The 12,266-nt window shown below is 38.5% G+C and overlaps 1 protein-coding gene across 11 annotated transcripts in view; it reads right to left on the bottom strand.

The window, feature by feature from the left end:
* Positions 1 to 1,838: 1,838 nt before the first annotated feature.
* The window catches only part of LOC551623 (nucleolysin TIAR), a 465,359-nt gene continuing 454,931 nt past the window's right edge, over positions 1,839 to 12,266 (bottom strand). For 6 of the 11 annotated variants that reach the window (XR_003306246.1, XR_003306264.1, XR_003306265.1 and 3 more), the window contains 5 exons: positions 9,612 to 9,741; positions 7,914 to 8,155; positions 5,294 to 5,474; positions 3,923 to 4,035; positions 1,917 to 2,050 (listed from right to left, as the gene is read on the bottom strand). Coding sequence is in view for 3 of the 11 variants with exons in the window: in XM_026445773.1 (XP_026301558.1) it covers positions 1,987 to 2,028; positions 5,294 to 5,474; positions 7,914 to 8,155; positions 9,612 to 9,741 (595 nt within the window). In the remaining 8 variants the exon portion in view is untranslated. Of the gene's footprint in view, positions 2,051 to 2,315; positions 2,888 to 3,922; positions 4,036 to 5,293; positions 5,475 to 7,913; positions 8,156 to 9,611; positions 9,742 to 12,266 lie in introns of those variants that run through there. The other 5 variants (XR_003306248.1, XR_003306247.1, XM_026445773.1 and 2 more) reach the window with 5 other exon arrangements.

Below are 12,266 nucleotides of genomic sequence, written 5' to 3'. Positions count from 1 at the left end.
GCGAACAGCATCGGTCGACACCCCTCGGCGCATACGGCTGATCTTTTTTTTTTTTTTTTTCTTTTTTTTCTCTCTTTATAAAAATATCCAACTGTTTAAAGAAGTGCCGCGTCAAAAGGATCAAAGTCGAATAATAAAAACGGCTCTTCGAGAACTAGCCTGCGAAGACTTCGCTTATGATTTGTCTTTTTGGCCTCGAGTCTGTGATAATAAATATAATAAACCGAAGGATAAGAAGTCCTCGCAGTTGGCGGAAAAATGGATTTTAAGACACGTGGATCTTTCAGTTCCGTGGTTCGCGATAGTCGAGTTATATGGGTTGTACGAAGGAATGTATGTTTAATTAGTTCGCTCAGGAACAGCGGAATCGTCGAATTATTATTATTATTATTTTATTATTTCATTATTTCATTATTATTATTATTATTATTATTATTTTATTATTATTATTATTATTATTATTATTATTACTATTATTATTTTATATAATATATCTTTTCCTCTCAAGGTCTGTTTTCCGCCTTGCCGCCGAATTTCGATTCGTCCTCGAGTAACTTTTTATTATAACATACCTACCTAACTAGCTAATTGTTTGAATTTCGTTTATATATAATAACTTTTTTTTTTTCCTGTTTGTTTTTTATATTTTACCTCACGTTATAATCTTCGCGATGTGTGTGTATTCGTGTTCGTGTTCGTGTTCGTATTTCTGTATGTGTGTGTGTTTTATTATTCGATCTCCTCCCTTCAACAATATTTTTATCATTTATACACCACGATTACTTGTCGGTCGCCGATTATTCGCGATTCCGAGCGACGCGTTTCGCACACGCGTTCTCTTTTTTTCAATATTGTTCGTTCTCGATTTATTAATTTTCACTTTGTTAAGCCGAAACTACAAAAATAATGAATCCGGGTTACGGGTCAATAAATAAACGGCGATCTCCCGTCGCTTTTCAATCTCTCTTCTTCCTTTCTCTCTCTCACGCACTCGCTCGCGCATACATCTCTCTCTCTCTCTCTCACTCTCGCATTCTCTTTCTTTCGCTCGCTCGCTCTCTCTCTTTCTCTCGAGATAAAGGAGTTTAGCGTCGATTAAATGGCGGAAAGTGGAAATCACGAGGTTGTTCAACGTGTGCGTCAACTCGTTCGCATACTCTTCTGTAATCATGTCCTTTGTGGACGATGGACAACGCACGAAATATCGGCTGTTTACGCTACAAACTGTCTTTGATGATGATCACATGGTGGTCCGCGTATCCCGGAATTCGTGTTTCATTACTGAAGCTTTTGACACTACCGTGACGGCAACGGTTATCTATTAATTCAAGCCGAGAGAGACGCTACATTATCCTAGAAACTGGACGAGAGGGATACCTCCGATTTCTTCACGGTATATAATAACCTTTCTTTCTTTTTTTTTTCCTTCCCGTAAAGATTGCCGGTTTATATTATATATTGGACGTGAAAATTTGACGGGGGAAACTCTGCGAGTATTATTCTTACCTTTTTCATTCTTTCCTCTTTTTTTCTTTCTTCTCATTTAAAAGTATATATATATATATGTGTGTGTGTGTATGTGTGTATGTACGTACATATATATATATATATATATATACTTTGAGAAATGTTTTTATTCATTTATTTTTCGCATGGATAAGAATTCATCCCCTTCGCTCATTCACTTTGTTCCGTCCTGTTTAATAAAGCGGATCGATTTAACTAATCAACTTTTCTTTTCTGGCAATCGATGCTCACTTGCTTTATGTTACGTGGATCAAGCCGGTAGCGGCATGATTTTTGTTGCTTTTGCTGTCGCGGTGGCGTCGACGGTGACGGAAATTTTGTTGTTGTTGTTGTTGTTGTTGTTGTTGTTGGTAGTTGTGGTAGTAGTGGTGGTGATAATGGTGGTGGTGGTGGTGGTGGTAGTGGTAACTGTTGTTGCTGTAGAAGTTGTTCCTGTTGGTGGGGTGTACTTGCTTACCATCACACTAGAAGGCTAGGCGTCAGCCAGTCCTCATCCGCTAGCTGGACCGCAACCAAGAACACACTTTACCATTTGAACACACAAACGCTGGTTAAGTCTTGGTCCGAATTTCAAGAAAAATAATAGAAATATATATCTCGACAAGCTTTCTCTCTTTCACGCTCTTCCCTCTCTTTCATTCGCGCTCGCATCTCATCTCATCTCGTTCACCCTCATTCCTTCCTTTTAATAATAATAATAATTCTAAAAAAAATTTTTATTATTTTCACTCCTCTCTCTCACTCACTCACTCACTCACTCTCATTCACATTCTTTCTTTCTTTCTCTCTCTCTCTCTCTCACATATCGTTCACATTCCAACATACGAAGATACTGGTCGATCTGAATCTACCTTTACCGTGACTCAACCTCAATTACTTTCAATGTTGTAAAAGTGTGAGCAATTCATTGGAAATATATATATATATATATATATATATATTATATATCGTGTTTGCTTTTGTTCTTTTTATCGGTGTGATGTAAAAAAACAGGATTCTCGGATTATTTTCAATTGTACGATCAATTGACTACACACCCTCGTGGGAATCGATTATTTATTTGGACTATATTATTTCGGATAGATTCCAATAGGAATATTATCAACGACGATACGATTTTTTTCGTTCGCTCTCTCGCTTGCTTTTTTTTTTTCTTTTTTTTTTTCTTGCGTTTCTTCCATCCGTACGCAATTTCGTACGCAATACGATGATATACCCATATTACTTTTTCTCCAGCGACATTTTTCTGGTCGAATTCGAGGTTGAGCCAGGTCGTAGATGCAGTTTCCTTGATGCAAAGTGATATTTGAAAGTAAGGATAAGCCAGGCCGTGCGATGATAGTGGTAGCGATCACTGTGCCTGCGAATCGAAATATGTAAATAAAAATAATCCTTCCAATGATCTCGAGTATCTCTCTCTTTTTCTCCTGTTTAATAACTGATTTTCAATTTGTTGGAAAAAATATAATATGTTAATCGTGTATATATGTATGTATATGATTTATGAATTTTTATTCGTAACGTTACGTGTCGTCGAATCGTTTAATAATTAAGAAATGTCGAATAATATCTCGAATATTATTGATCTCTTACATCGTTTCAAAATTGAAAATTATTTGTTACGTTTCGTTTCTCTTATTTTTTTTTTCTTTCTTTTTTACAATTTCGAAAAGATTCAGCGAGATACTCGATTTTAAGGTAAAACATAAGCCGAATAAGCGTGTTCACTTCAGCCTTTCGTATTCCAAGAAACATCAACGTGCACGTTAAGCATCAAGCAAAGAAGATGATGGTGAATTCGAGTGGTGCATGGATATACGTATGATATAATGGATATACGTGTATGATCCCGCGATATGCATCGAGCAAACAGTATATTGAAAGTAATTCATAACAGTAACGATTTTTTTAATGCAAATATTAATAATAAGCCGAAATGCTGTGTATCGAAATTCCCGAATACTTTGCAGCGATTCATCGATCATTCGAATCTTAATATATATTTATAAAAAAAAGAAGAAAAAAAAATAACGTATCAATGAGAGAAGAAAATGCAGATTTTATTTTTTGTTTCTATTTAAGAGTCGTTTCGTTGCTTCCGATTCTTTTTTACGATCGTGAAACACATCTCATTGCGTGGAAAACATGCTTGCAACGATGAAGAAACTGTTATAATACGTTATTTAATTAAATACAAATACTTTCAAGTGTAAATTTTATTTAGAGAATTATGAGAAGAATTATCGTTAAAAGAAAACTTTTTCGAGTAATTGAAATGATAAAAAAAAAAAAAAAAAAAGAAAAAAGAAAAGAAAAAAAAAGTATTTGCTGCTGATGAAAGATTCCGTAAAATTTCATACTGTATGTTTGAATGCTAGAATCCAAAAATATTTACTGCTGATGAAAGATTCTTATGCAGGATCTTGATAGGGTTTATAAGTCTTTTTCATTAGTATTCCCTCATCTCGAATATGTATCGTTAGGCCCTCTTATCTCTTCAAATACATACTGAAATTAGAGAAAATACGGTATAAATTTCTTATATCTAAAAGTGTTGTAAAATTAATTTCCATCCATAATACGATTACTTTCAATAAACTGTTTAATTGTACAATGATTGGCTTGCGATAATTATTGTTGCGAATACGAATGGAACACGAATATTAGATATATACGAGGTTATATTATAGGATTTATCGATCAATTTTTTACAAGTAACAATTTTTCACAAGATGAAACAACGATCGATTTATCGAATTAAAATTATCACAAGGATCGTGCAATTATATCTTTCAATATATTCGATAAAATAAAATTTCTTTCGATTTAAGCAACGGCCGATCAAGCAAGGGATGAGTGATTAAAGAAATTCATGTAAGTACATATATGTAGCCAGGAGAGAGGTGGTAGCGTTTCGTCACATAACACATGAAATTCCAAACGGATGAATTATATATATAGAGAGAGACACAGAAGAGATCTTGTCCATTGCATTCAATCGAGACAACAAAAAACAATCCATATTTGGGAGGCCACTCATAACACAAATTATTAATTCGCAGTCAATCGTTCAATCGTCCGAATAAATCTTGTACAACAGAAGCCAAGACTGGATATCTCACGAAACTTCTCTGATCCATTCGTTTCGAAATTATATCGAATTCGATTTAAAAAAAAAAAGAAAAAACGATCATCACTTTATATCGTTATCCGAATCGCGATTATTAATTTATCTCGAAAATTACATACGTAGAGAGGAAGTTTCCAAAAAGTTTCTTACATTGTTATCGTCGCAACAAAATAATAACGCGAAACAAAAATATTTACCATGCTGCTTACCACGTTTCAATGCTACGAATAAATATCGACGGGTGTTTTTCCGGAACGAGTGGATCAAAAATACGATAAAAATTGATGCAAGAAACGTCTAAAGCGGGGGAGTACAAAGTTTTCTAAGTTTTCTACGATACATTACTTGTTAAAAGTTTGCCATCATTTCCTCTCTCATTCTCCCCAAACATTTTTTCCTTCCCTTTTTCACACTCGAATCGAACTTTCCAAATTTTACTTTCAACAATCCCTCCTTTAATATCCCCGTGTTACGGGATATATTTACGATTTCAAACTTTTCCACCAAGTAATGTACGAGTAAATAAGGGACGGAGAAGTGGTGACGAAGTATGCACGCGCACGGATAGGAAAAAGAGAGAGAGAGAGAGAGAGAGAGAGAGAGAGAGAGAGAGAAAGAGAGGGAAATAATGGTTACCTGGAACTGTTGCATCGGGTAGGCCATCATTTGTGCCGGAGGTGGTGGTGGTGGGGGTGCGGCTTGCACCCCTGGGGGTGCCGTGACCGTCGTGGCATGGTGTGGCGGTAACTGTGGTCCCCCGGGTAATCCCTGGCCCCAACCTGCCGCCGTGCCAGCAGCGTGGACACCCATTCCCATTCTGCGTTTACAACAAGTTTTTTTTTTTTACGTAGAAAATTTTTATCACGCCATTACATAAGAAAAGAAAGACGTAATAGTAAAACGGGTTATATTTCATTAGTGTTGAAATTATTCTTAAATTAAACAAGTTAAGCATCGAACTTTGTTATCGTGTCTTATTATCGTTCCAATCGTTTATACTTTAACTCGAGATTTTTCTTAATTATAGTAACGCCTATTTTATAAATGAATACAAATAGATTCATTCGAATGTAATAGTATCGCAAATTTTGAATTGAATGACAGAAAATAACAGATTCTTTTTAATAATTAAAAAAAGAAAATTGGAACATCCATTGAAATCGATCGATCGAAAATATTCGACAATTTGTTCCCCTCTCCCCCCGTTTTTTTTTTACGAGAACGTTTAAGGGCGTCGTAACGAAGGCGTTTTATTTCCCACACGGAACGGTTTAAAACGTAAAATCGCACGTTCCAGATTCATGAATATATGTATCGTTGCATAAAGGTCTCGAATCTTTTCTGTACAACTGAATGCACGCAACTGAAAACTTTAGGTTATCTAGGATGTGTTACATTACTGGTTTACAATCCTGATAATGCTCGGAAAGCATTGCTCGGATACGGTCTTTAAGGGTGCCATTTCACGGATCGTAAGAGCGTTGAAAGATATTCCTCCTTGCCAGAAAGCGCGCACCCCTTCGCCGCGTAATCTCTAAAAATTGCTCGATCGGCAAATGCGCAAATTCGATTTGATGCCTGTGTTAACAGTGGAAACCAGTGTGTACCGACTTCGATCGAGTTAAAATTTCAAAAAAAAAAATATATATATATATAAAATTGTTACGTTACCGTAACATTTTATTTTATTTCATTTTATTTATTTTTTCTTTTTTTTTTTACATCGATGGAAAAACGGAAATTTTCCAGAGAGTCGTTGACCGATATAACGCAATTTTCGTTTATTAAATATTATCAAATAAATTTCAAATTTTTCATATTACATGACGCGCGCATAATACGTAATAATTACAGCCGGGGGTATGCAAATGATTTCACTTATGACACAAATATACAAATTTAGCGGTTGCTCTATAGCAAGTTGAGCGTGGAAATGGAAATTCGAATATTCGTTTGAAAGGGCGTGCAAATTTCCCGTTTAGAATCGGTTTGATGTATGCGATTTGAAGTTCGATTAGACAAGAAATTCAATCGATCGATAACAATATCGTTTAAAAGAGCAAGGAAGGAAGGAAGAATACTTGTTTTTCCGGATAAATAAAATAGTTTCTTCGATATTCGGCGAATCTCTTCCTCTCTCTCTCTCTCTCTCTTTCTCTCTGTATTTTCAAATATATATCTCGGCGTTATATCTTGTCTTATTCAAATTCGATCGACTTGTCGGGAAATAAATGTCAGGAGATATTTAAAAATAATATACGTCTGACGTTTTCCTCGACTTTGATGCTGTTTAAATCCCGTAAGGAGTGTAAAACGACGTTGGGTCCCACCAACCCTTCACTCCGTTCACGATGCGCACAATTGAGAGCTTTAGTTTATTTCGAACGTGTACCGTTCCTTCCTTCCTTCCTTCCTTTTACAGTCTTGAGAATACTCGAGAAGCATTCGTAGCGCCCACTTTAAAGGGCGTCATTTCATAGATCGTAAAACCGTCCAAAGATATTCTATCCTAGAAATTACCTTGGCCTTTATACCACGTGATCCTTAAAACTTGTGCTCTTTTGTTACTATACCGTACACATTCACAGGTTACGATTTAAAGCCGGCCCCCTATTTACCATTTTTACGATATCGTCAAATTTTCAATTAAATTTATTCCCCGCTTTTATCGGCCGCCATTCCTCCAAAACTCTTATTCCGATATCCTAACTTCCTACTTGTAAAACGCGTCATTATTGTTTCTCCACTTTTCTCGAATACTTTTCTCCATTATTTTTCTCCTTGACTTTCTACGTCTACGTCCTGATACGAAAAAGAGAGAGAGAGGTTCAACGATGTATACCAATGAGCAATTTTCATCGGTCATTTACAGACTACTGTGTTGTGTCATCAACATTAGCGGTCCGCATTAAGTTCAGACGTCGTTTTAACGTTGCAAGAACCGACTTGACCTACTGAGCTTCGTACACTCGTTTCACCGGTTTCATCGGTCTCTTAATTGATCGAGATCAACGACGAGACAGGATACTTAATCCACCAGTCGTTCTCGGTTTACGAAACAAAATACGTACGGTTAAACGTCAACGCATCAACTTGCCTTACTTCTCCTCTAATTCCATTCGTGTATAAATATTATTTATTCGAAAGAGCTTAGGTTTTAAATAAAAGAGAAAGGGAAGAAAAAAATTTATTTCGAACAAGTTTGTTCGAAATTGTTCTACTCGAAGTTAATTTTTGAAAGTTAGAGCGCTCTCACCCCATGTATTGCGCCTGTTGATACCCGGCGAACTGGCCATAAGTGTATCCTTGCATCCCTTGAAGGAAACCACCGGCTTGCATCTGCGTCGCTGTCGTCGGATAAGATTGGGGCGGGTACCAGTATCCTAGCTGGCCGGCACCGCCGACGCCACCGACGCCTCCGACACCCGCGACGCCTGCCGCCGCCGCGGCGGCAGCTGCTGCCGCCGCGTAGTATGGGTACGTCGCCGACGATAACGCCTGGAAGAGCACACCAAGATCAATGAAATAGAAAAGAGTAAAAGGCCACCGTTTCGCGCTTAACCGTGTCAATAGGGAGGCTAAAAAAAAAAAGAAAAGGAAAGGAAAACGATATCGGCTAGCTTTAAAAAATCATCCTTCTTCTCATCGTTTTACTTTAACTTAAGGAGAAAAATTTTTCCTCGATTATATTATATTTCGTTTCTTTTCAGAAACAAATATTATAAATCGGCGACGAGTTCGATCGAACGATTGTATTACGTTTCGTTTCTTTTCAGAAACAAACGTGTATTAAAAAATCGGATTTGGAGATCGCAATTAATATATATATATATATATCCAGCGAATCGGTGTCTGTCGGTTAATTCGGCGAGGTTAAGAAGAAGATCGAATGCTGCGTGGAGTAAGGGCACGGAATGAGGTACGTAGTAATGCGATATCCTCGTGGGAGAAGCGCGTTATGGGAATAGGGATCAATTAGAGCGATGTCACGGGCCGGGTAACAGTGGATGGATGGACGGACGGAAGTACTGGGCGGAGGAGGGAGGGCGTAGTTGGGCTGGCGTTCCCATAGATCGGACGTACTTACTCGTCCTACCGGCGCTAATTGCTAAGAGACCCGACAGACACACTTTGGAGCGAGCCCCGTGAATAGACCGGAATCTTGCCCGATTCCCCCCTTCCTCCTTCCGTTTTTACTCTTCCACGTACTTGCCAGTACCGGCCCAGCCTCTCGATCGACGAATCCGGCAAAGCCCGGATCGAACTGGCAATCGAATACTCTAACTATTTCCTTTTCCTCTCGATATCTCGTGCAGCCGTCGCCTCTCGCCATTTATTCTCGATAACGAGAATGCACTGGTTTTTCTTTTTTTTTACTTTTCCTTTCTACACGCGCGTTGTGTAGAGGGAGAGAGAGAGAGAAGGGTAGGAATCGGTTTCTGCTCTCTTGTAAAATCGTGCTTTCGTCTAATCCAGTTTTCAATTAGAACGCTTACGAGGCGGATACGCTTCGATCGAGGCAGTCTTATACGATAACGCGTTTGCCAAGATATCTCAATTCCTGATTCAAACCGAATTCTAGTTCTAGTTCAAAGTAGACTCGCTGCTAATTGCTACCATCCTTGGCCACATACCGACAAGTTAAAACATAGTTCGAGCGTGAATTTCCCTCGGAAAGAGATAGAGAGTTCTTCCTTCTCCTTCTCTTCTTTTAAATTCTCGCGACTCTCGCGCCTTTCCTTTTTTCTTTCTTTCTTCTTTTCCCTTTCATCGCGAAATTTTCAAAGTTCGATTTTCTCGAATCGAGCCGAATCGAATCGAATCGAACGGAAGGTTAGGAAGGAAATTCCATCTTAGTAGAATCGTAGCCTCCCTCTCTAATCCCCAATTCCATCGCTTTCTCCCTCTTCCCTCCGTGCCCAGAGAGGGGTTCGATAAAAGATCGAACGTTTACCTGTCCAGTTTGTTGAGCATTGTTCGGATCCCCGCTCTCCTTCCCCCAGCTACACTTCACCGTTTGACCATTGATGTCGGTGTTGTGAACTGCCACAATAGCGTGTGTCGCCGATTCTTTGGTAGAAAACCTGAAATACAACCACGAATCTCGGATTAGAATCTCTCTCTTTCCTTTCCTCCCCCTCGCCAACCAATAATTTTCAACCTCTCTCCTCGATATTATTATTCTCGAGATGTATTAAACGAGAGTCCATCTTCTTCCTTTTTATCAACCGCGATACACCATGCAGAGAGAACAAGAATTTGCAGATACGTAGCGAGGGGAACAAATAACAGCTCGATCCCAACAAATAACAGATCGATCGTTTCTTTCTTTTTTCCGCCAGTTACACGGGATAGGACCTTATTATCGGTTCAGATTCAACGAAACGGTCGCCGCCACTTCCAGTTTAATTTATATACGAGTTTACCGCGCGCACGAATAACCACGATAATTGTGAATCCCTCCGAATCTAGATTATACCCGCGGATCTAGAGATTCCATGTTTAAATCGTAGTTTCGCAGTGTACGCCGTCACTTTGAATCTCGTACAGTTTCGGGAGCGGCGTTTCAAAGTGTATCGGCCATGCGAAACAAACACGCGAATCCCTCCCTCCCACTATTGCGATATTATCGTTCCGTCGATAACGACCGACTCGTGTGTTTCTCTTTCTATCCTCGCTCTCATTATTCATTCATTTATTCGTCTTATTTATTTTTGGAAGAGAAGGAAAAGTCGAGAAAGAGGAAAAGAAAAAGGCATCGATTGGAGAAGGATCGCATTACCAATACCTCTCTCTCTTCTTCTTTATTATTATTTATCGAGTCCTTCAATTACAGCGAGGTTAAGGTTTGCCATTTGGCGTTCGTCCAAGATTAAGGAGGGGGGATGAAGAAAGGATGATGGGTATGTCCTCGTAAATGTCGTCTGCGTGTAAACCGGCTGGTGAAAGAGAGGAAAGGGGGGAATGGATGCCGTTATGCATGTCGTGGTGGTCGGGCATAAACACGTCGTTTTTACAAGCGTTATAAAGATAATCTTACGTACGGATGCTTGCCCTCCCCCCCATCGATTCGAATACGTTCCTCCGTATTCTTCGCTCGTTAATGAAGAAGAGGGAGAAGCTTTGCGCTTTTTCATTGCGAAAATGAGTTGGAGGGGAATAATCTTCGCGTGTTCCTTTTCTTTCTTTTTTTAATAATTTTAAAGACGGATACAATGGGATATATAATCGTTGGCCGATGAAATTACACGACAAAGTGTAATTTGTAATCTCGTTCGTTACAAAGTTGAATCACGGTTTATTATTCTTCGCGCATCGCGTATAAAAGTTAAAAAAAAAAAAAGGAGGGAAAGAGGAGCTCCTTTACTTAGAATTGAGAGGTTGGTAGCTGATTGAAAAATTATTTCTTTTAATGCACCGTCTTTTTTTTTTTTCGCATTGCGGAAACGCGCCTTTGAAATCGTTTTATAAACGCGAGCAATTGAGCAAAGAGACGTAAGATTTATTGTTCCTCGAGACGCGGTTTTCGCGGATATATAAAATTTCTGCCGGGGACAGACAACAACAGCTTTGTGAAATACGTTCAATTATGAAATCCAAGGTAAATTGATTTCTCTTGTTGATAATTTGTCCCGTAATGCAACGTATTTAAAATGTTGTTCGAAACAACAGTTTAGATTGATAATTTTATTATGTACAGTCGAAAGAAACGTGAGAAAGAGAGAGATAGAGAGAGTTGTTATAAGTTTCGTTGTTAATACACACCGAACATTTTAAATTATTGGTTTTATCACGAGATTGTTTTTATAACATTCGCGATTGAATTTAAATCGCTATCGATAGAATTTGTAACGCATTGAAAAGTAAGGAACGAGAATTATAATTATTGTTCTCGCCTTCTTTTCTACGCGTTAAAACATTATAAGAATATTTTTCATCAATTAAATTCGTCGTAACGCAACTCTCTATTCAACTTTGCTTTAATTGAAATATCAATTGCAACGATAATTGTTGTAAGATATAAAACGAAGGAAGAAAAAGAAGAATAGAAAGATATATTCGATCGTGTACCACTTTCGACGCTCTCGTATCTCGTATCCAGTTACTTTAAAACGTAACATCAGCCCATTGGCTGCCCATTCCAACCACGTTCCCCGACAAAATTCGATCAATTCTCGAGCATCTCACGAGACCACCACGGATCCTGGATTGACGAATACGACATTGGCTGGCAGCGACGAAAAATCATCGTGAGTTTATCGAGAGATTAGGTCACTTTTAACACTCTCCAGGAGAGGGCACAATAGAATTTTCCCGTCCAAAAGTTCATTCTCCGTCCACGTTTTCTTCGAGAGGGGAACGATGGTCATCGTCAACCCCTTCTCCACCATCGCCTCGTTCTCACCATCCTAGTCTAAAGCCCAACCGATAACCAACGCTAGATAAGATTCTTTCCTTTCATCGGGAATAAAAGACCCTCTCCCTCCTTTCTCTCTCCTTATACTGCCTTATATACAGAGGCAAGTCCACGATATTCGTTTCCCGAGTTTCTGACTATGGAAGAATAGGGGAAGGGAAGGGCAATTAGAGGGATGAAACGAGGGACATT

The sequence above is a fragment of the Apis mellifera genome, linkage group LG1, assembly GCF_003254395.2.
Source record: "Apis mellifera strain DH4 linkage group LG1, Amel_HAv3.1, whole genome shotgun sequence".
NCBI lineage: Eukaryota > Metazoa > Arthropoda > Insecta > Hymenoptera > Apidae > Apis > Apis mellifera.
This window is presented reverse-complemented; position numbering and strand designations above follow the sequence as displayed.